This window comes from Malaclemys terrapin, chromosome 7, assembly GCF_027887155.1.
Source record: "Malaclemys terrapin pileata isolate rMalTer1 chromosome 7, rMalTer1.hap1, whole genome shotgun sequence".
NCBI classification, from domain to species: domain Eukaryota; kingdom Metazoa; phylum Chordata; order Testudines; family Emydidae; genus Malaclemys; species Malaclemys terrapin.
Genome location: NC_071511.1, coordinates 72,090,419 through 72,113,558, shown reverse-complemented (window position 1 = coordinate 72,113,558; position 23,140 = coordinate 72,090,419). Strand labels below are relative to the sequence as shown.

At 39.1% G+C, this 23,140-nt stretch overlaps 1 protein-coding gene across 2 annotated transcripts in view; it reads right to left on the bottom strand.

The window, feature by feature from the left end:
* NRG3 (neuregulin 3) overlaps window positions 1-22,697 on the bottom strand; it is an 871,038-nt gene extending 848,341 nt beyond the window's left edge. For both annotated transcript variants that reach the window (XM_054036194.1, XM_054036195.1), the window contains exon 1: window positions 21,137-22,697. In XM_054036194.1, coding sequence (XP_053892169.1) covers window positions 21,137-21,842 — 706 coding nt within the window. In that variant the 5' untranslated portion in view covers window positions 21,843-22,697. The remainder of the gene's footprint in view (window positions 1-21,136) is intronic.
* Window positions 22,698-23,140: the final 443 nt, after the last annotated feature.

The following is a 23,140-nucleotide window of genomic DNA, read 5'->3' as shown; positions in this document are numbered from 1 at the left end:
TATCAATTTCTATCCGCGGATATCCACATCCACAGGTATAAATTTGTATCTGTGCAGGGCTCTACAAAGTATGACAGCCCACAGAAGACTATTGTGTGTCACTGGCAGACAACAGGAGGGACCAAGGTGCACGAGCACCTGAGGCCTCCCACAATGGCAAGGAAATGATTAAGAAAGATATACACAGGTAACCCCAGCATGACTTGGACATCTTTGCAAACAAGGCAGTATTTCCACAATATATTACAAACAGATGAAGGACATCAGTAAATTGCCGATCAATTTACTGTCCACACCTATGATAAACCTGGCTTGTGATGCGGTTTTCGTATAGTGTTGGGAAGTAACAATGGGGTCTTTAGAGAAACCTGAGTTAATTTTTCTCTCTGAACAGTTTAATACATGATATAGGGGGTCATTTTCTGGCATCACTTTTTGTGCAAAACTCCCATTGACTTTGCAACAATGACCCTAAAGGTTCTGTGAACCTCTCACTGTAATAAATGATGCCACAAATTAGCTTTGCTTTGTGAAATACAAGTCTTTTTCCATCAAGAAAACACATAAGGATTTGAACGGTCCTAAGAGGCCTCTGGAACTGCAAAGTTCAGAAAATGGAAAAACTGAAAGATTCAAGACTTAGAGACCAAGACTGTACATAAAATGAAAGAGCTGCACCTTTCTATATATTTAGAAAACCCTAGCAAAATTGCTGGTGCTACTGTAATCAAAATAATATATAAGGGAAAACTAAAAAAAAAAAAAAAAGATGGCAGAACATGGGTGGTTCTGTATCCTTGTGTACTTTCTTGATTCTTTCTTCCTGAAACCTGAACCAATGGAATTGGTGTTTTGAATTTATATTATCTGCACAAGACCCACCGTGTGCCAAGGGTAAACTCCAACTTTGAATAGATAACTTTTACTCAAACTGTAATAACAGGGAAAAGGTAGAGTAAGTTGCAGCAGAATTGTGGATATTAGCTTTCACTAATAAAGCTGCACTAGTTAAAAATGCTAACCCCAGGCTAGAACTTCAGCGTTCTGCATGCAGAACAATCTCACTAGTTTCTTATACCATGATTATCACTGAGCACTTGGCAGAATATGGCCCACAGTGGAGTGTATTAGATATTTAAGCTCTTTAGCCTAACACACCTCATAATTTTGATAGATTGCTAAAAGCTAAATTTCTCCTTCATTGGATCCATTAAACTTCTAATGATATCAGTCAGAGCAGTGAATGCATATAGGAGAATTTACCCTAAATCTGACACCAAGGCATATAAATCAAGTAGACACATTATATAGAATAGACTCAAAACTACTCATATTATATACTCTATTAATGAAATGCTGAAAATATCTACAGTAAAATTATTAAAAGTTTCGTATAGCCACAGTTTATACTATGGAATTTATCACTATTTTCAGTCTTACATTTGCAAAGCTTATTAACTTTGCAAGTTCGCTGGAATGTCTTGGTTCTGCTTATGAATCCTTTTTCCACAGGGGTTTAGCCAATAGGAAGGTATAGACTCTTCAGCCTACAAATTATGTAGTTTTTCTACTATAGATCTTAAGAGTATTTGGCAATAGACTGACAGGAACACAAAATAAACTTTAGTTCTATATGTCCATCATTCTTGATGATAATTTTGGACTAATATTTGAAAAGTAGATCACAGACACTAGTTAGTACACATGAATTATTGATTTAAAATATCCAATCCATTATTTTTTCCATGCGATTAAAACAATGATTTTATTTCTTTACTGAATGTGTGAAAGATGCATGGGTTGGTCATCTTGTAAATAATAACACACTAAACAACTCATGCACTTATTGTGTATGTCATTGACCCAAAAGGCATGTAATGCCAATGTATTATACCATTATACAACTGATACACTTTCAAAGGGGAAAATAATAGCAGAGGAGAATTTAAATGTTGTACTGTACTTGTAGCAAAAATTCCCTACCTCTGTAATTTTGCATTGATTTTTAGCAGTTTTATTTTGAGGGGACAAGCTAATGATACAACTTTTAAAAATAAAGGATTTATAGCATTGCCTTGAATCAGGTATAACATAAACTTTCCATATAGTTGTACTAATGCAGATAGGCCTATAATTCAGTACCACTACTATTCCAGGTCTTGCATCACATTATGCTAGATTATGTTCTGGAATATGAAATGACCTCATTGGGAACATGATCAGGGTGTAACACAGGTTAAGTGCCAAATTTCCACTGACTTCATTAGGAGCTGATGAAGGCCTTGGGGAAGAGTATGGGCTTGATCATATGTCATTAAAGTCAATAGGAGTGTTGCCCTTGATTTCAATGTGAGCTAGATCAGACCCTAGATGGCCTACTATTCGTAGTCCATGACAAATTTTAATCTCGAGCTTCACTGGTAAAAGATGTCAAGCACAACATAGAATGCCCATGTATTCCTCTCTCTTTTATAGAGTGCTCAACATAACGATGCTTAAACAGTAATAAAATAAAATAAATTGTTAATAGTACAATTCCATTCATTTATTATTTCTTCTTGTCATTCATTTCATTATTGTATCTGCAACTATAATCTTGGCTCTCCATTCCAAAATGGTAGATTATGCCATTTAATGTTCATTAAATACTGGAATAAAGACGTGAAAAGGAGGATTTTACTGAAATATTTTTTTAAAAACTGAAATGATTCAGTGTGTGCCTTAAAATTAATGCTGAGTGAACCTCCAAAATAGGAAAATTTGGTTTGGGGCTCAGGTCTCTAGATGCTACCACAATGTGAACTGCTAACAACTAAATATTTTCCAAATTATTAAATCCCTGTAAATGCAAAACTGGTTTGGCTATTTCACGAGAAGAGTCTAGTGAGACTGTCAATAATTCTAGTTTCTGGTATCCCCAATAATATCACGGCAAACCTGGTGGCTGAACTTTGTGACTTTGTCCTCACCCACAACTATTTCACATTTGGGGACAATATATACCTTCAAGTCAGCGGCACTGCTATGGGTACCCGCATGGTCCCACAGTATGCCAACATTTTTATGGCTGACTTAGAACAACGCTTCCTTAGCTCTCATCCCCTAACGCCCCTACTCTACTTGCGCTACATTGATGACATCTTCATCATCTGGACCCATGGAAAAGAAACCCTTGAGGAATTCCACCATGATTTCAATAATTTCCATCCCACCATCAACCTCAGCCTAGATCAATCCATACAAGCGGTCCATTTCCTGGACACTACTGTGCTAATAAGTGAAGGTCACATAAATACCACCCTATACCGGAAACCTACTGACCGCTACACTTACCTACATGCCTCCAGCTTCCATCCAGGACACACCACACGATCCATTGTCTACAGCCAAGCTCTAAGATACAACCGCATTTGCTCCAATCCCTCAGACAGAGATAAACACCTACAAGATCTCTATCAAGCATTCTTAAAATTACAATACCCACCTGCTGAAGTGAAAAAAAAAAAAAAAACGATTGACAGAGCCAGACAAGTACACAGAAGTCACCTACTACAGGACAGGCCCAACAAAGAAAATAACAGAACGCCACTAGCCGTCACCTTCAGCCCCCTACTAAAACCTCTCCAGCGCATCATCAAAGATCTAAAACCTATCCTGAAAGATGATCCCTCACTCTCACAGATCTTGGGAGACAGGCCAGTCCTCGCTTACAGACAGCCTCCCAACCTGAAGCAAATACTCACCAGCAACCGCACACCATACAACATAAACACTAACCCAGGAACCTATCCTTGCAACAAAGCCCGATGCCAACTCTGTCCACATATCTATTCAAGTGACACCATAATAGAACCTAATCACATCAGCCACGCCATCAGGGGCTAGTTCAGCTGCACATCTACCAACATGATATATGCCATCATGTGCCAGCAATGCCTCTCTGCCATATACATTGGCCAAACCAGACAGACAATCTCTACGCAAAAGAATGAATGGACACAAATCTGACATCAGGAATCATAACATTCAAAAACCAGTGGGAGAACACGTCAACCTCTCTAACCACTCAGTGACAGACTTGAAGGTGGCAATTTTGCAACAAAGAAATTTCAAAAACAGACTCCAAAGAGAGACTGCTGAACTTGAATTAATATGCAAATTAGATACAATTAACGTAGGTTTAAACAGACTGCGAATGGTTGGGTCATTACACTAATTGAATCTATTTCCCCATGTTAAGTTCTTCTCATACCTTCTATGGGTCATCTCGATTATCACTTCAAAAGTTTTTTTTTTCCTGCTGCTGATGACAGCTCATCTCAATTGATTGGCCTCTTACAGTTGGTATGGCTACTTCCACCTTTTCATGTTCTCTATATGTATAAATATCTTCTTCTTTCTGTATGTTCCATTCTATGCATCCGATGAAGTGGGCTGTAGCCCACAAAAGCTTATGCTCAAATACATTTGTTAGTCTCTAAGGTGCCACAAGTACTCCTGTTCTTTCTAGTTTCTGGCTGCGTTGGGAACTGTAGCCCATAGGGTAGCCTGCTCGCTTGTTTTATTATATGCTTTCTTGTGGATTTGTTGTTTGTTTTATTATAATAGATTTAGAGCTTTGGATTAGTGTATTTTTGGCAGTAACACAAGGAACCTACAGGCCTCATCTTGTATAAGCTAAAGCAAGTCAGCATATGTATGTTTGGGTCCTCTGGCATAGATAATGGCCTACCACTTGCCCTCTTTACAGGTACACCATAAAAAACATGGAAATAACCACCACCAAACTCGTTCACGCCAGAAATAACAGATGTGAGAATGAGCTAATTGTCACTAATATGTATGAATATGACAGCCTAGAGAGCCCTGGTCTTATGTGCGTGAGGAAATTAAGTGTTGACATGGAAGATGGACACATAGTGCTCAGACTCTACAAGAGGGGCAAGCCACCATGTTTTTAAGTTAGTTTTAGGTTAGGTTTTCTTGGGTCTTTCTATAGCTTTCTAGCTTCTCATCTTCCACTTGAGAATTGAGGAAACTGGACCAATCGGGCTCTTTTGGCATGCCAGAGACGAGGCTGGTCCTTTTTCTCTTATCACCAGGTTATCAAGGAAGAGTGTGACTATGTTAATCTAGGAAGTTTTATAGTAAATGATATTGCATGTATCTCTAAAACAGAACAGTATTATTTTCTTTTTAATTCTGGTTGATTACTTTTTCATTTGATTACTATTCCATTTATGTCAATTGAAGTCTTAAAGGCTGTATTTTGTTCTCAGCATAAGTGTCCTTGTCATACATCCTGAGGGTCCTGGCAAGACTCTGTGTAGCCTGATTCTGGGACAAGAGCTGTATGATCTTCTGATCAGATCAATTGGCAAGCCTATAACTTTTATTATATAAGCCAGGGGTCAGCAACCTTTCAGAAGTGGTGTGCCGAGTCTTCATTTATTCACTCTAATTTAAGGTTTTACATGCCAATACATTTTAACGTTTTTAGAAGGTCTCTTTCGATAAGTCTATAATGTATAACTAAACTATTGTTGTATGTAAATAAAATAAGGTTTTTAAAATGTTTAAGAAGCTTCATTTAAAATTAAATTAATATGCAGAGTCCCCCGGACCAGTGGCCAGGACCCGAGCAGTGTGAGTGCCATTGAAAATCAGCTTGCGTGCTGTCTTCAGCACGCATGCCATAGGTTGCCTACCCCTGATATAAACAATATTGATAATCCCCTAAAAATCTGGCAACAAAACACAGTCTTCTCTGGCAGATTGGACATTTCTGATTTCAGATGAAATTAGGAAGTGGAGACATGAAATAAATAAAATACAGACAAACAAAAAGTTGGCGATAGTTATCAAACTCTTTTAAAACCTTAAAGTTTAGCTAGGGGTCACTTGAAGTTCTGACAGAAGGATAGGTTCCATACTGCTTTACATACTCTAAACCAGTTTGCCTACTCCCATGTACAATTTCTGGAACGAAATACAAAGTTTTCCCATCTTTGGAGGTTCACTCATCATTAAGGCCTACATTGAATCATTTATACCAGCAGTTTCAAAAGATATTTTGGTAACTATCTTTTTAATGCCTTTTAAACCATGGAATCACGTGTATGGGGAAGTGCAGAACAGATCAGCTTTATCACATATTCCATCTTCCTGCCATATGGGATTCCTTTCTATTATTATTAGAATTCATAATGATATTTTCTTAGAGACCTGCAGTGGCATGGAATGCACATCTTTGAGGTTTTAAAAATAACAACTTTGTGGCAAATCCAGCATACCAGAGTAAGGCAAGTGTAATCCATATGCCTACTAGGGAGAGATCTCTTTAAGGGATCTATTGGGGGGTGGAATGAGTTGTGTCTGGGTCATTGTTGTTAGGCAGATGTACAATTAGCTTTCCACACTCAGAAGTTTCTGGAATTAGGTGTGCTAGTTTTGGATATGCTCAATAGGTCTCAGACTCCAGGCGAGCAGGCAGTGAGGATAGCTGCTTTGCCAAAGGCCATGTGCCCTGTGTGGGCTGGGAAAAAATGAACCCAGGAGCAGAAAGCTGGCTGTTTTCCCTAACCCTGAAGCATTTTGCAGCAGGGTCTTTTCCCCTCAGAATCGATGTACTTAAATGTGTGGTTGGTTAATCAGATAGCTGACTGGATAACAGTGATTTCAGAAGAGAAAGAATTTGCATGGGTTCCAACAAGCAAGTGGGGGTGGACGGGTGGAAGACGTTGCTTTTGACTTAGCAGACTATATAGATTTGGTGACCAAAGACTCTGAGCAGCTTTTGGAAACTCTGAGTTTCTTCTCACTGTTTCTCTGGGGACTGAGCTGTTTAGATTTCTTTTATTTATGTATAACTGTGAAGATAATGTATGTGCATTATAAAGTAGCCATGTTCTGCTGTAAAATTAAGTTATTTATAACATATTATAAAAGAAACATAATAAAGTTGGTACTTAAGAATTAAGTTCATTCCTTTTTTTCTTTTGAACATGATTGTGGGGAGCTGAACCTGTGTAATCCTTGCTGAAAATCCTGAATTCTGGGTCTCCGGGTGCTTTTCTATGTGAGTTGGGTTGACTTAGGCACTGGAGAAGGGCAACTCTAGCCCACCCAAAGGTCACACAACCAGGGTTAACCCCTTTATTGGTATGTACAAGCAAATTATTTGGTTATTGTAAACACCACTAAGCATATTAGTGAATGCATGTAGGTCCTGATGCAAAGCTCAATGGAAAGACACTCACTGATCCCCATGGCTTTACATCAGGCCCATAAGTTGTAGTATGGCTGCCCACATTATTGCCTCCTTGACAAACAAGAAGACTACTCAAATGGATTTTTCCTTGGGACTTGTCTTCACTACCACAAAGACACATTACTTCGACGGGAGAGCATCCTCCCTTTGACATAATTACTCCACCTCAATGAGAGGCGGAAGTTATGTCGGTGGGAGAGCATTTCCCACTGACACAGAGCAGTGTTGACACCACTTTAAGTCGATGTAAGTTATGTCACTCGGAGAGGTGTTTTTTTTCACACCCCTGAGCGATGTAACTTACATCAACTTAAGCGGTAGCATAGACAAGCCCTTAGTTAAAAGAAGTATGACTACATTAACGTTGTAGCTCCAAAATATAAGGCAATATTAAGGACAGTAATTAGTACATCGCCCATGGCAATGGAATACAGAATAAAGATAAGAGAGATTTCAATGGGATTTGCATGCATGCAGCTGCTGGCATAATCAGTCCCCTCACTTGTAACCTGATCTAATTGCAGGAGAAACACAAGTATCAAAAGTATCACAGGAATTAGAGACGGTTGCCTCATTCATACCCCTATACTAAGGCAGGATTGATCCTGGTTTTCAAGTGATTTTTCTAGTCCAGTGTTAAATGGCCCAAACAATGGGGGTTCCTTCGATTCCTTTGGGATGCTATTTCCCAGTCTAATAGTTCTGGCCATTAGGAAATTGTTCAAGAGAAGGTACAATCAATTATATAAATTTAACTATACAGTACATTAGATGTTTAGCCTCAAATACTTTATGGTTTAAAAATCAGACCCATAAATGCTATTTCCTTCATTTTTGTTTTCTCGAGATGAATATCAGGAATGACAAATCAATTATTTTACTTTAAAAGAGTTGAGAAACATATGGCAGTGGTTTATTGGGAGCCATTACAGACTCTTCTACAAATGCTTCATTTATTTGATGGTGATCAGTCTTTCACGACAGCATTGCAGCCTCAGGGACAATCAGTCCTCTGTTGGTGTACATGGAGAAATCACACTGAAGTTAGTGGAGCTGCACCCATTTACATCAACAGAGGATTTGGAGCCAAAGGTCAAAACATGATTAAAAGCATTTTTAAGTTTAAGGATTATATTGACCCAACAGACTTCTATCAGTTCTATGCATGACCCATACATCTGCAAGAGGTTAGAGAATGTTAATTTTTTTGGCTCATGTTACAGAAAGCTCCGAATATAAAAGAAACAGCAGTGAAACAGAAGCAAGCTGTGTTTTGTCATCATGTCACTCCCCCTTTTTCTCAACTCTTCCTTCTATACAAACTCATTTTCTATTCTCACTACACTGATCACATCACCCTTTCCTCATATTTGCTGAAACTGCTTCATCTTCACCCCACCTACACCCCTGATCTTGTTTCTTTCTACTTATCCCACTCCCTGCTTATGCTCATCACAATCTTACTCTATGTGGAGCTGAGTTGAACTTGTGGAATTCTTGGTCTTCATTTACCAGACCTGATCAAGATACATTGTAGGAGGAACTGAATCAAATCCTGGCCTCTGTGAGGACTTCTGAATAGGAGGCCATTCTCTAATTCTCTGCTAAAGCACTCAGGGTCTGGCATCTCTCTGCTCACCATACAGACTCTCGGTACACACTATAATCTCCAGCTTCCTTAAGGGAATCCTTTAACGCATCCTGCAACTCCCATTGAAAGCAAGGCGTTGCTGCCCACTTCACAGAAGGAGCTCCGCATCTCACAAGATCACACGCTCAGGGTCTCTCTCAAATTCCCCACTTCGCACTTCTCCCCACTCCTCCATAGCCACAATCCTGCAGAGACTTATCCACGTGCTTAACTGCAAGGCTGTGTAAAGTTAAACATGTGCTTACATCTTTCCAGGAGCATGCTGTATTTGGGACAATCCCCCAGTTCCTGTCTTCCCTCTTTCCTGTCCCCTCTCAAAGCCAACTTCTGCCAAGGATCCTGACCCTCATTCTCTTTGTCAATATATTCTCCTAGCTCATCCTTTGGTGTATTGCTCTGTTGTGTATCTGATCTGTTTTAGAATGTGAATTCTTTGGGGCAGGAAATAATTCTCTGTAGGTGTAAAGTACTGGATTAATTTAAGTTGGTATATCAAGAAACTTCTAAATATTAATTCTACAGATCTCAGAATATACTATACCTAAATTATAATAAATTTGGTTTCTTTTTTAAAAACGGAAGAAAAAAATGGCCAAGACTGTATGCCATCACAGACAGCAATAATAAACAGAAATAAAAGGCAGAACAAAAATTAAGGGTCCACTAGGATATTAAGAGCGTGTTACTAAATAATTACATTTGAACTATTTAAGAAGCAATGTATTTTTTAATTAATTGGATATAATCTTTCAGCATCTTCTTTGTGGGATTGTCATTAAAAAACAACAACAAATAAGCCCCCTAATAAATCCACAACTACTTTTACACTGACAAAAACCTCACAGCATTGCAAATTAAATACTTCATTATAATGATTTTTTTTTTTTTGGTAATCCAGTACACTTTATCCTCATTGTAAAGCTCTCTTCTATAATAATTTCTTCATTATAAGGCTGTTGGACGTTGATCCCCTACCTACTGTCTTCATTTTGTACAAATACATCATTTTAAAAAGAAACAAAGCTCAGCAGCCAAAACCGCTGCTAAAATCAGGACAAATGTATTTTAAACTATCATCAGAAATGAATATATCTCTGTTCATCCTTCCAAATTATACATGGTGAGCAAGCCAGAAATGAGTACAGAAGCCTTTACTCTACAATTCCTGGAACTGAGTTACTTTCACATTTATATATGCACTTCTGAGGAACTGAGGTGCAGTTGGCTGCAAAACCCTAAATCTGTCAAGCTCACAAAATGTATGTAAACACTGAGTGTATCATGCTATGTGGCATATCCAGTTACTAAAATTTCAGTCGACACAGGCAATATTTCAGCAATTGACCAAAGAGTGCTTACATTTCATGACAGGTAGTTTAACCAGCATACAGTCTATTAAAATGGAGATGACATGATGATCCTAATTTGGAAAAAAAAAAATTGTGAAAGTAACAATCATTATGCCAGCATAATATTTCTCTTTTAAATATACTGTAATCTGATCTTATATCTCTCTCTTGTATATCTGGCCTAAATCTAGCTCTGCAAAGGACTAAACCCTTTAGAATTCTGCAAGATGTTACAACCACCTCATATTCACTAAAATAAACATTTTTTTTAAATTGTTGTTCTTTCTATTTATTTAGAGTTAAATTATGCCATCCCTTATGAGGTGCTTTAGAGATGAGGGTACCAGGAACCCTTCTCCTCCTTAGTACCTACAAAAACAAGGGGTAAAATTGGACACAGGTGAGCCAGGCAGAAGCTACATCTCCACAATGTCATCCCTGAGCTGGGCTAAGGACATTCTGTCAATACTCTCTTCAACATACAGTTTCCCTATCTACAAAAAAGGGTGTGATGATACTTACTGCCATGGTAAAGTGCTTTCAGATCTACAGATAGGAAGCTCCAGATATTTATTAGTATTATATCTGCTCACCTCCATTACCTGGGAGGCATCATTCCTTTTCTTTGGCATATTGATACAAGGCATGACACTGATTCAGGTAGCGTGCCTTCATTTTATCAATACAGAAGAGACAAAGTGAGCCCTCAGACTGTAAACATATGGAACATCCTCTGTATTTTGTATGTATGTCATACGTTGTAAGTAATGACCCTCAACGTAAGTCATTGGGAAGGTCTGAATCCAGGGTCTTTACCTCCATAGCTCAGCACACTACTGTTTGAGCTACAAAGTGTAACCTCCTTACCAGGTAGCAGTAGTAGGCTAATCTGTGGCCAGTTGAGGCAGACAACATGTACTGTGCAAAAATTATGCCACCACCCCATTAGTGTTTAACAACAGAAAACGTTGTGTCAGTTCAGCATCCCTCTGATTGTTTTTTAACTACAAAATAATTATAAAGTTGGGTACCTTATAAAGGTTACACTATAAACTCAGAAGCATCATTTAAGTTTAATAACTTACCAAGTCAAGGAACACTGCTAATTTACAAAGTTATACTAGTTTTGAGCATGCATTTTCCTGTCCTCTGTTTTTTTGATTGATTGATTTAGATTGATAGTGTTATGAACAAACAGCTGGTCTTTTAAAATTTGCTAAACCCTTTATAAAACATACGCTGTAATAGCAATAAGCCATTCACAACAGAAACCTGGGGAAACAGCCACTCAGTGGAATAATTATAAAACCCCCTCCAGCCTAAGTCAGTAGCACTGAAATTTCATCAGGATAATCCACTCAGTTAAGTTTCCTGGCCTATTGAACTCTGGCATTGCAAAACCTTTATCTCACATACTATTAAATGAAGAAAAAATTACCATAACATTTTGGTGCAGCTTATCTCCACAAGGTTCAAACAAAAATCCTGTTTCTCTACTGCAGAGTCATTCACAGATTTAAAGAAGGCATTAACTCTCCCACAGACACCCCCGCACCCCTAAAATCTGTAACAAGAATACTTTGAGAAATCCATTGGAAGCTATTTATTTTGTAGCTATTACCTGAACAGTTCCAAAGCCAACCAAATGAATAATTTACTGCTATTTTAGCTATAATTCTAAGCCCATTTATGTACTAACACATTTGATGGTTTCATTTTATTTATTTATTTATGGTTAACATTTTGAGTGTTATCTAGTCACTCAGACGTAATAGAGATACTTGTGCTTTACAACAGTCAGCCATTTTCAGTACATTATAGGAAATAGCATTTCATCATTTATCATAAATTTCACAAGGCTTTTTTTTATTGCATGCATATATGGGAAAGAGTAAAATTTTAGTGTTGCACAATGCAAGGTAATTTTGAAAGCTTAGTAACAGGGTTGGATACAAACTATATGACAATTGATTTCATTAAGATCCTGATTATATTTAGAAACAGCAGTTCCAGGCTTCCTTGCCTGTTTCATAAATCAGTTGCAAACCAAATAAGAAATAACCTTTGTCGTTCCACTAAAACAGACCGACGAAGACACTCCAACAGAATAACTCTATCTTATGTCAATGGCTTGCTTTACAAGTTCTGACATCAGTGAGAATGATCAGATCTGGAAAAGAAGCTCTTTGCTATTAATACTAATTTAATGGTTTGCTGTTACACAGTGCTACAGCCCCTCTATCTGGTAACAACCAGCAATCAAGTCTCAGCTCATAATGAACTAAAATCCTGAGGTTTATAACAATGATGTTGTGAAATAACAAATATGAATGTAGTTTAATGACATAGTTATAACAATTACTTAAATCTGAAAATACATCAAGGGAGCGGGTCACCTTTAAAGTTTCCAAAAGCATTACAAACATGAAATGTCTTTTGAAAGAATCAGTGTTAACACATTTCTGCCTACAAACTCAGCAAAGAAAGATATACCAAAAAAAAAAAAAAATAAAAACCCCGCAAAAAACAAAAACCAATGCATGCAGTAGCATCCATACACCTGGTATTTGACCATTGTAATACAGAACCAAGCTTGGATTTGAGGTTATCGGTTAAAATCAATACGCAAAAAAATCCTGAGATGACTCTTAGTGGTCTAGAACAAGTGGTTCTCAACCAAGGATACACGTACCCCTGGGTGTATGTAGAGGTCTTCAAAGGGCCACATCAACTCATCTAGATATTTGCCGAGTTTTACAATAGACGACATAAAACACACTAGCAAAGTCAGTCAGTAAAATTTCATACAGACAATGACTTGTTTATACTGCTCTCTATACTATACACTGAAATTTAAGTACAATATTTATATTCCAATTGATTTATTTTATAATTATATGGTAAAAATGAGAAAGTAAGCAATTTTTCAGTAATAGTATCCTGTGACACTTTTGTGTTAGACTCCTGAAAGCGGCACAGTAGTCTGGAAAGGTTGAGAGCCCTGGTCTAGAACTAAGCAATTACATCACACAAAGATGAAAGTTTACTATAAACTATTTGGGGGGGGGGAGGGTGTGAAGAGGAAGAGTCTTTTTTTCAATATAGTACTGAACAAAATAAAGATGACCTCACCAATGGAAACTGAATACTAATAACCACATTTAAGTATTGCTAACTGCCTAAAAACAGACAAAAGTAAGAAAACCACATTTAAAGTCAAGTGTGTTTTTGTACATTTTATTGTGTGTGTGTGTGTGTGTATGTGTGTAACTTTGAAATGTATTGCACTGCTCACTTAAAGCTAAACACATGTGTTTGCAGGATTGGGAGCTATATCAATCTCAAGGTTAAAGACTGCAAATTGAGGTTCTTCAACATTTTTGCCAGATAAGCACAAAATTTCCATACATCATTGGCTGCATATATTTTTTCCAGATTATGTTGCAAAGTTACAAAATGCTTCTATGAGAGATCTGTTCAAAAAAGCTTTTAAAATGTTAATTCATTTTTCTATAGACTAGGAACATCATCTTTTCCAACACATAATATCAAGGTTCAAGTGCCAGTCTCCTGTGTTTTGTGGACCAATCATGTAGTGCAAAATACAAACTGGAGGTGGGGGTCACATTACACAGGGTAGACAAGCAGTTTAAATTCAGTAGAGCAAAGAATCCTTAAAACTCAGTAAAGCCAGAAGTAGAGAGGTGAGACTTCACCTCCATATAGCTACTTATTCACCCATTTATTTAGGTGGTCATTGCAGTGTCTAGGCTCCCAAACCCTGTCTAATCTCTGCTTTAAAGTTTCAATTTTATTTTCATGCAAAACTTTCAGTTACTTTGAAGCAAAAAAAAAAAAATCACAAAATCAACACAAAACTTAAAGCACAATTCTCAAGTATTTTAGTTGGTCTGAGTTTCAATTTGTAATGAAATCTGAAACCAGATAAATTGAGCTCAATTTGGGTTTTGAAGGTTTGAGCAAGCTCTACCTCGCCTATGAATTAACAATAAAAAATAAAAAACAGCAAAGAGATTCAGGAGCACAGAATCAATAAAAATTATAAAAATAGAACTTCAGATAGTCTTTGAATGATTGTATTTGGACCATGGCTGCCAAATATCTTATGGAAAGTATACATAATACTAGATTTCTGAGGACAGAAGACTTTCTTTTAAAAATGTTAAAGCTTTGGTCAAACATTTCCATGTTTGTTAAACTTTATATAAGTTCATTTGTATTTTTAAACACAATTTGACTCCATCTGTTGTGGGGGACAGACATAAGTTAGCAACTGATGAAATCACAGGGTGTAGCTGAATCTAGCCATGCTTTTGCAGAAAAGCTGAGAACATACCTAAGCATGACATAAATAAAACCATACCTCCCAGCCAGGCCCATTTTAGGCTGGAAAAGCATGATACAACTAAACATTTGTGAAGCACCTTCTAGTGGGAATGATGACTAAAGCCTGCTCTTTTCTATTTTCCCATCTTTTTTGAGGGCTACCCATCTCTTTTTCCTGAGGATTTATTTTCACCAGGAGAAGGAGCTTGTTGCTAAACAACAAGTACAAAAACAATTGCTGTGCCACTTGTACTTGCATTGCTGCATTTGTTACCTTGAATTCTGTTTGCATGTTCATTCTCTTTCTCATTTGTGGGTATGAACATACTCACTGCTTTTGCAGGCTTATCTGAGAACACCCTAGAAGAGACCTCTTCCCTGAGGAAACACTCCACTCAATGGCTGGATGTTAGGAGTGGGGTGGGGGTGGAGAAAGAGTGTGAGAGGCTTGAGTGAATAGAATTCTGGGAAATGTAATTCTAAACAAGGAGAGTGATCAGAGATTTCTAAGGAAGAATTCTAAAGAATAGCCTCCCTACTAAGGCACAGGGTTCGACATCTGTTACCCTCACATGACTGTTCAAAGGATCAGTTACCAGCATAATAAGAATTACATAGATTGCATTAACATAAACTGTTTTGTTTCCTTTTCTGCTTCCCACCTACTCACTATATGCCATTTCCTTTGTAATGAAATATTGATTTTTATACTGACCAACATATCTAAACATTAACTGTCAAACTGTGAAGGCGGGGCTTGTTGTAAAATGATTTTGGCCCCCAATTGCAGCTGCAGCAAGGCCTACCACAGATTAGCTTAGTAAGTAGGAAAGCATAGCTGATTTTTATCAGCTATATTGCAAGGACTAGCAGCACAGCAAACAATTTCATACAATCAATGTTTTTGCAACAGATTTCTTGCTTTGTATACGCTGACCATGAGTTCACAACAACCCTGAAGGCCCTTTGCTGATATGTAATGGGTATTTATATATATATATGGGTGGCGTGAGACACTGTGTTCAAACTACGGCAAAAGAGTTAAGAAAAAAATGCCAGGAGATATACAGAGTACTTGTCCACATATTCAGCCACCGTGCTCACTCAACAGCCCAATATTGTGCAATCAGTGAAGTCTTTCATGTGAGCGATTCATAAGAGTCTCCAAATTGTTAACAACTTCATGTAATTTCACTGGCATGTTTTCTTTTTCTTTATTTTATTTTATTTTATTTTCAAATAAATCGTAAGAGAAACAAACAAAATTAAACAACACAAAACTGTGTAAAAGTAATGTTAAATACCTCCTGAAAGCAACAAATACTAAAGAATTCAGAAGTAAAGCTGAATCCAAATCATAACAATCCCTATTTTTATTGGGTATTTCAGCAGGTCTGTGAACCGTGGGTCACATGCTGAAAAGTCACATGTGTACTGCAACAGCTAGACACAATAAGGTGGGTAGAGACTGATTTTTTGGCCTTAATTTTGAATTTGTATTTTCTGTGGTTTAGCACAGACCATTATCATTACTTTAGGATAATATTTTGTGATATGTCAATACTTTTATAACAGTATATTGTTGTGAACATATATCATATATAGTCCTTGTATCATTGCTAATGAGAAGACATGCTATAAAAAAAAAAAAGGAAACCTTTACTTCTACCAAGCATCACAGATTATATCACCCTAATGAATAGCCTTGTAGCCCCCCCAAAAAAATATGTCCTTCAATCTTAAAAAGCAGCATAATAATTTGAAACATTAAGGTCCCTTTCCTTCCATAATTAGGGTAACTGGTTGAAATATAGTGTATGAATCCTGAACCAAACTAATTAATCAATATTTAGTTTGATTTATGAATCTAAACAATTTCTACAGGATATAAGTCATCTGTTTTCCATTCACATGTACTGCTCAATTGTTATTGCATTCTTCCTCTATCCTGATATTTCCAATAACCTTTGTTAAAGACTTGAGTAAAAAGAAGAATTGTATAGTATAGTAGGAAATATATATAATTCACAACCATTTAAAACCACTCCACTTGGACACAATTACATTCTCACTTACTATCCATTAATATACTATATGGTTAAATTATTATAAGAAAGTTATTATAAAGTTATATTCTTATGGTATTCAATGGCAAAACCAAAAAGATGTATAATTGATGACTGTTTTATATTGATTTTTAACACTAAATGTTCTATATAGCTTCTAATTTTAAGTGTATTTTTAAGTGTAAAACTATAATTTGAGTATAATTAAAATCAAAATTTAAAGATATTTTTAAAACATTAATATGTTGGTATTTGTATATTTTTATTTAAACCTTCCACTGCAGAGTGATCAACGTCAGACACAATGATAATGTGCTAGTGCATAACTACCAGAAATGAAAATTATCTATAAATAGAAAATGAAATTAACAAGTCTAATACCACTGTCCAAGTTGATGGAAACACAAAAAAGCAAGAAGGCCTCAGAAATTGGTGAAAATCAACTTAAATTTTAATTACTCCCATTTATTACTTGGTGGCTAAGTAATTTTTAAATGCATGATTGTTATCATCACAGTATCCCTTTATCTACTGATTGTTTCAGCTGGGGGAAAACAAAATTTTGGTGTGTGTGTGTGTGTAAAAGGGGTAGAGGAAGCAACTGCCTTTCAAGTTCTAGTTTTCTTTGGTTCATCATCCCTCAATGTATTGCAAACTGGTTAATAAAGTAAGATCCTGATCCCGCAAACCCTTGTGAGCCTGCTTAACAACTTTACTACCATGGGTAGTCCCATTGATTTTAGGGATTACCCATGGTAATAAAGTTGAGAGCACAGGTAAGCATTTCAAGGATCAGGTCGAGTGTGGGTAGAAGATTTCTGAGCCATGGAAAGAGCTGAACACGTTTCATGAGGGTCTGACATCTCCTACACATAGCAGGGAGAGGATTTCCACATGGAATTTCTTTGGTAAAAGCCCTCCCATGCCATTTATTAAATACCACCCCTAATGTGGAAAAAAAATACTTAATCCATTGTGAAATGAAACCAATGGTGATGGCTCTAGTTCAGGTGCCAGGCTTGTTTTGTCAACCCATGTTGTGCAAAATAAGCAGATAAAGGACATGCTTTGCATAACTGATTAAAGCAGAAAAAGTCTTATAATCCTATATTAAGACCAATGAAAATCAAAATATACTAGGGTTTCAGTCTGCACTGATTTAAAAAAAAGCTCTCAATTGGATTTCACAAAAGGTATTGATTAGGAGTCCTGTAACATCTCTCTTCTTGGTTATTATGCATTATACGAGCCAGGGCTGCCTGAGCTGAGCTTCTTGGTGTATGGATACAAGAGGAAGCACCATGTCATTGCATAGCTGAATCCATGCATGCATAATTTCAAGTACAACATCTCAACATATACATAATAACATTTCTGAAGGACCTAGCATATCAAGAAAAAGGCAAATAGAAAAAAATCAGGGCATGATACTTTAAACATGAAACCAATGTTTAATAAAAATGAAGCATTATGGATGTTTCAGTTAGTAGGTAAGTTCCTCTTATCCCCAAGCTAGATAGTCATTCTAGATTAGTGACTGATTTTTATTTTGAACACCAAATTAAGTACTATTTTTTGTGAACTGATAAGCAACTAGCTTTTGCTTGGTCAGAACCTGGAGGAATTTCATCAAGAACTTTCAAAACAGCAAATAGGGAATTTGTCTGTGAGCAAAATGGAACCAAGAATGATTTTCATCCTACACATCCACAAAAACAGAGAGACTTCCTTATATCTTTGCAGATGAACATCCTTCCCACCACCACCACCACCAAAGAACTTTTTTAACACTTACACTAAACAGACATAAATCCAGTTTTCTGAACCAATACCTCCAGACTTGCCTTCTGTTTTCCAAAGTCACATTCCAAGCCCAGTGTTATCACATCTTGAAATGGTTTAATAAAATGCAACACAAAACAATCTGGATAAAGCTCTTTTTGCAAACTGTGAAATGCTAAATGATCTATGACCCCTGCCTACACATGTGCCTTTCCAAGGCAGAGGATCAAACAAGGGTCTGCACTTGTCTTGAAAGCCAGGGCACCAGGCTTGTCATATCATATTTGTATTCACATGATACAACAGGACCCATGACTTTCATTTTAATAGCAGCCGAGGCAATGGGCAGAGAAAGAACAGGCAGCGCAACCTGGAAACTGAAGCTGAATTAAAAAAAAAAAAAAAAAGAGCGAGAGAGAGTTCCTTTTCTCACAAGACCCTGTTAATCACAATCAAAGCAAGTGGAAGATGCGGATATTGGGTCATAGGGTCACATACTGTCAGTAGTTCATGAAAGAGAGATTACATTTCCTTCTCCCCAGTTGATACTGCAACCTCAGAGAAAGATTATATGAAGCTGAGGGCTTAAAAAATATCCACATGCCCTATAAATTCAAATCCTTTTTTATGTAATCTATTTAATCTTCCGTTAATGATAATCTCTGCTATCAATGCACTCAAACAGGGTCAATTTCTGATGGATTTGCACTTCTTCCATTTCATCCTATAAGGGAGTGGTATTTAATAAGGGGAAACACCCTGATCTATCTGGTATTAGCAATCTAAGGGAACAAATATTGCTTATAAATCTGTGTGAGTGCTCAAACCAGCTCAAAATTTTGTTGTTGTTGATTTTTTGTCTTGGTTTGGACTGGTCCTGCCAGCTGATCATGATTATTAATAAGCCTTGTGTCCACTTTAGTGCATAGGGAGACTGTGGGGAGGGAGGGAAATTACAGTGGATTTCTCTTTAAAGACCCAAAAAGATGGGACTGAGAGCTGGAAATGGATTACAAGATGGCACAGTAATATTTTAATATTGGCAGAAGCCCTGAGCCAATGTACAGCATTTCAACCCTATAAAAGTCAATGCAGTTTGAAAAGCCATATAGCTTTGTTACCTTATACAAGGTTTGAACACAGGAGGATGGAATGAAAATCAGGCACCCTTGGGACAAAAGGAAAAGAAAAAATGTATATTTCAGAAACATCTCTATGCGCAGAAACGAGAGTGGCAGCCCTGGAGCTCTTCCACAAAAGGTTTTCCTGATTGTAACCTCCAACTTCCTTTTGCCAGATGCACCTTTAAAGGAAGGTTCTCTCGCCTACCTTGATCAAAGGCTGGAGAAGCGAGTTATTGCCTTGTTTGCCATTCTGATTTAGTGACAGCTGCGTTCGCCCCCCCCCTTCAGATTTACCGTTCTTCTGCCTGGTTCGCCAATGCACGGCATCAGTTTGCTGTGCATATGGACTCTTTATCCCGGGGCTTATCAGCAAATAGATGTAACGGGGAAAAAAAGTTTAAACGACTAACTAACCAAATCCTCCAGCGGAACAACCACAGATTAGCATGCAAAAAGAGGAGCCACGGGCTACAAAAGCGATTCCGCTGATAACATTCAATTGAATTGACGTGCCTAGCAGAAACCACTAATGGGGGACACACAGCGCCTCGTTTCCTAGACTGTAGCCAAGAAAACACACAAGACTCTAATACAGTATAATTAATCGTTTTACTAAACGGCCCTGCCCAGAAGTTCCGCTGGCAGAGATTGCCGTTCGTCCTAGATAACCTTCACAGCCGGCAGGGAGAGGTCCCCGATCCAAATTAAATTTCAAATTAAACCAGAATCCTTCGCTTTGCGATCTGGCTGGTGGGAAGAGTCAGCCACCAAACATCATTCAGGGAAATTAAACACCCCCCTTTCTAAGAGCTAGTCAATGAGGACAGTAATCTGCCGAGGTGGCGGATGGCAAATAGATGAGACTGGATCATATTTGAGCGTTTATGCACATTCAGGGGGTGGGCTCCTGTCCCTTTCGGAGAGCACTGGCTAAGGGTCTTTTCAACAGCCAGGCATCAAGGAAAGGGAGATTGCTTTGGATCACATTTTATATTTAAAGATTTTTTTAACGACTGTCACCCACACCTTAGCACACCCTATGTGAGGAGCACCAAACATCAGTCTACCAGTTCACTTCATCTCAGCAGCCACAGAATTAGTGCCAGCGCCTTTCTCCAGAGCCACCACCAAATTTTGGATCATCACTTATCCCTTCTGACCACGGATTTCTCAACAGCCCTTCCTTGGACCAAGCTGTGGGGAAAGAGGGATTCCTGCTTTCCTATAAAATATAGTGAGATATCTCCACCTCAAATGACTGCTACTGTGTGAACATCCATCACACAAACAGGGAACTTGCCGGGGGGGAACGGGGATAAAGAGGGAAGGGGGGAAAGAGAGGCAGAAACTTAATCTAAGGGCTTTCCAGCAGCTCTGCAGTGTCAGTAATTGCACGCTAACCCTTGTCTGCCTATGATACTAGACATTAGCATCCAAACTAGAAACACCACCAGGTTGGCTCTTGAAGTCATGCAAAGACTAAACCAGGTGTGGGGTGCGGTGAAAAGGGGGGTGTCCAAAGGCAAGGCAGTTTTCGCTTTACTTACGGAATTTGGGGCTAGTGCTAGTTTCTGGTGTGGTGGTGGTGGACTCCTGGAAGGGAGATAAGGTCCAGGATGGAGCAGAGTCGTGGACATAGATCTTATAGGAGGAGGTAGCGTATGCCGCAGTGGGCCAGATGGGCATTGGCTGGGTACTGGGGGTCCCGGGCAGCGGACGGGAGGTCAGGATGGTGGTGCTGAAGGGGACCGTGGTGGAGAAACTGGTAGGGGGGGCAGCTGTATGGCGCACAGTGGTAGATCTGGGGCTCGCCCGGATGGGGACCCGGGTCCCCGGGAAGCGGGTGGGTGCCCGGGTCATGGTGGTTAAGCGGGTGCTTATCCGGTTGGGTGTCCTTGACGTGGTGGTGGTGGTCTCCATGCTCTTCGGCGGGGTGGTGGGCTTGGAGAGGAAGAAGGGGTCCTGCCCAATCCCTTTGGAATCCATCAGCTCGGTGGGGACATAATCCTTGACGGAGCCCACCACGATCCACTTGAGCAGCATGAGACTGAGCCCCAAGCCGATGAAGCCGATGAAAAGAGGCACCACACACAGCCACGTCTGCTGCCGGTTCCAGACGATGCAGTCACTACATCGCAGCTCCCTGGGGGGGTCGGGAGCCCCATCCCCGTCCGGGCCCCCAGCCGCCGCCGCCGCCCCCTCCTCAGCAGCAGCAGCACCAGGTGGGGAGGCGCAGGCAGCCCCTTCACTCATCCTAGGTGCCTTTCACCCCCCCGGAGGGAAAGACAAGACATCAGGGAGAAGCTGCTGCTGGGGAAAGCAGCATGCAGACGGGCAGGTGAGAGAGAGAGGGAAGGGAAAGCGATCGGTCTCCCAGTCTGTCAGTCAGTCAGGGGACATGTCTCCAGCCCCAGAAACCCCCCACGGCTCCTCATGCAACCTCCTCCAGCAGCTGCTGAATCAGCTAAATCACCAGGCTCGCTTCAGCCTTGAGCAGCAGCAGTCGGAGCATCCTGCTCGCTTTTATTCCCCACTTCCTTTCTTCTTCAGATCCCCCTTTGTTTTTAATAAGTCACAAGAATCAGCGTCCAGTTTTTTTTTTTATGCCAAGCATCCGGATCCAGCAACGATGAGCCACATTCCTACACACTGGCAGCTCTCCTCTTTCTGGGTCGGGTTAGGATACCCCCTTCCCCCCTTTGCTCCTTCTTATCCACAGATCAGATGCACCAGCATTCCTCGGCTGCTTCTTTGAGAGGCGACGGAGCAGCAAAATGCACCTGTTATTCAGCAGCCCTGCAGCCAACCCTTGGACAGCACTTTAGGAGAGAGACCAATCCGAAGGCAGAGCGGAGGGAAAGGAGACAGAGCTTCCTCGCTCGCTCTTTCTCCTCCAAGCAGCAGCTCAGCGGCGCTTAAGTCCAAGCTGCAATCAAAGTCAGGCAAGGATTTAAAAAAATAAAATAAAATAGTCATAAAAATAAAATAAAATGCCAGCAAAAATATATATATCAGAAAACACACGCAGAGAGCTGGATCGATAGACAGAACCAACAACCACACACACACACGCACGCACCAGGCGGCTCCTGCCAAGCTTGCAGCTTCAGTTCGATTGTGTATTCCTATTGCAGTGCAAAAGAGGCAGGCTGGCACTCAGAAAGTAAAGCACCTCCCACCACAGCCTAATGGTGGTTTCTTAATGCGCACAAGATAAATAAATGATCCAGGCAAACCCCTCGGGAGGTATATGGCAAGCTAGGGTGGGTTTTTTTTTTTTTTTTTTTTTTTTGGTTTTGTTTTCCCAATCAGATCCTGAAACTATATTGCGTGTGTATTAATCCAATAGGATCATGGTGTGTTGCCGCATGGTAGAAGAGACGTGGGGTGGGGGAGGGAAGATCAGGGGTCGGTGTGTGTATGAGGGAGGTGGAGACACCTTTATAGAGGATTGCTAGAGAAAGACCATAAACGGAGTTTGCCAGAGATACTTTCCTGACACTGTTAATTTCTGAAAACTAGTAAGGATGGGTTGTAGTGGTTTAAGAGGG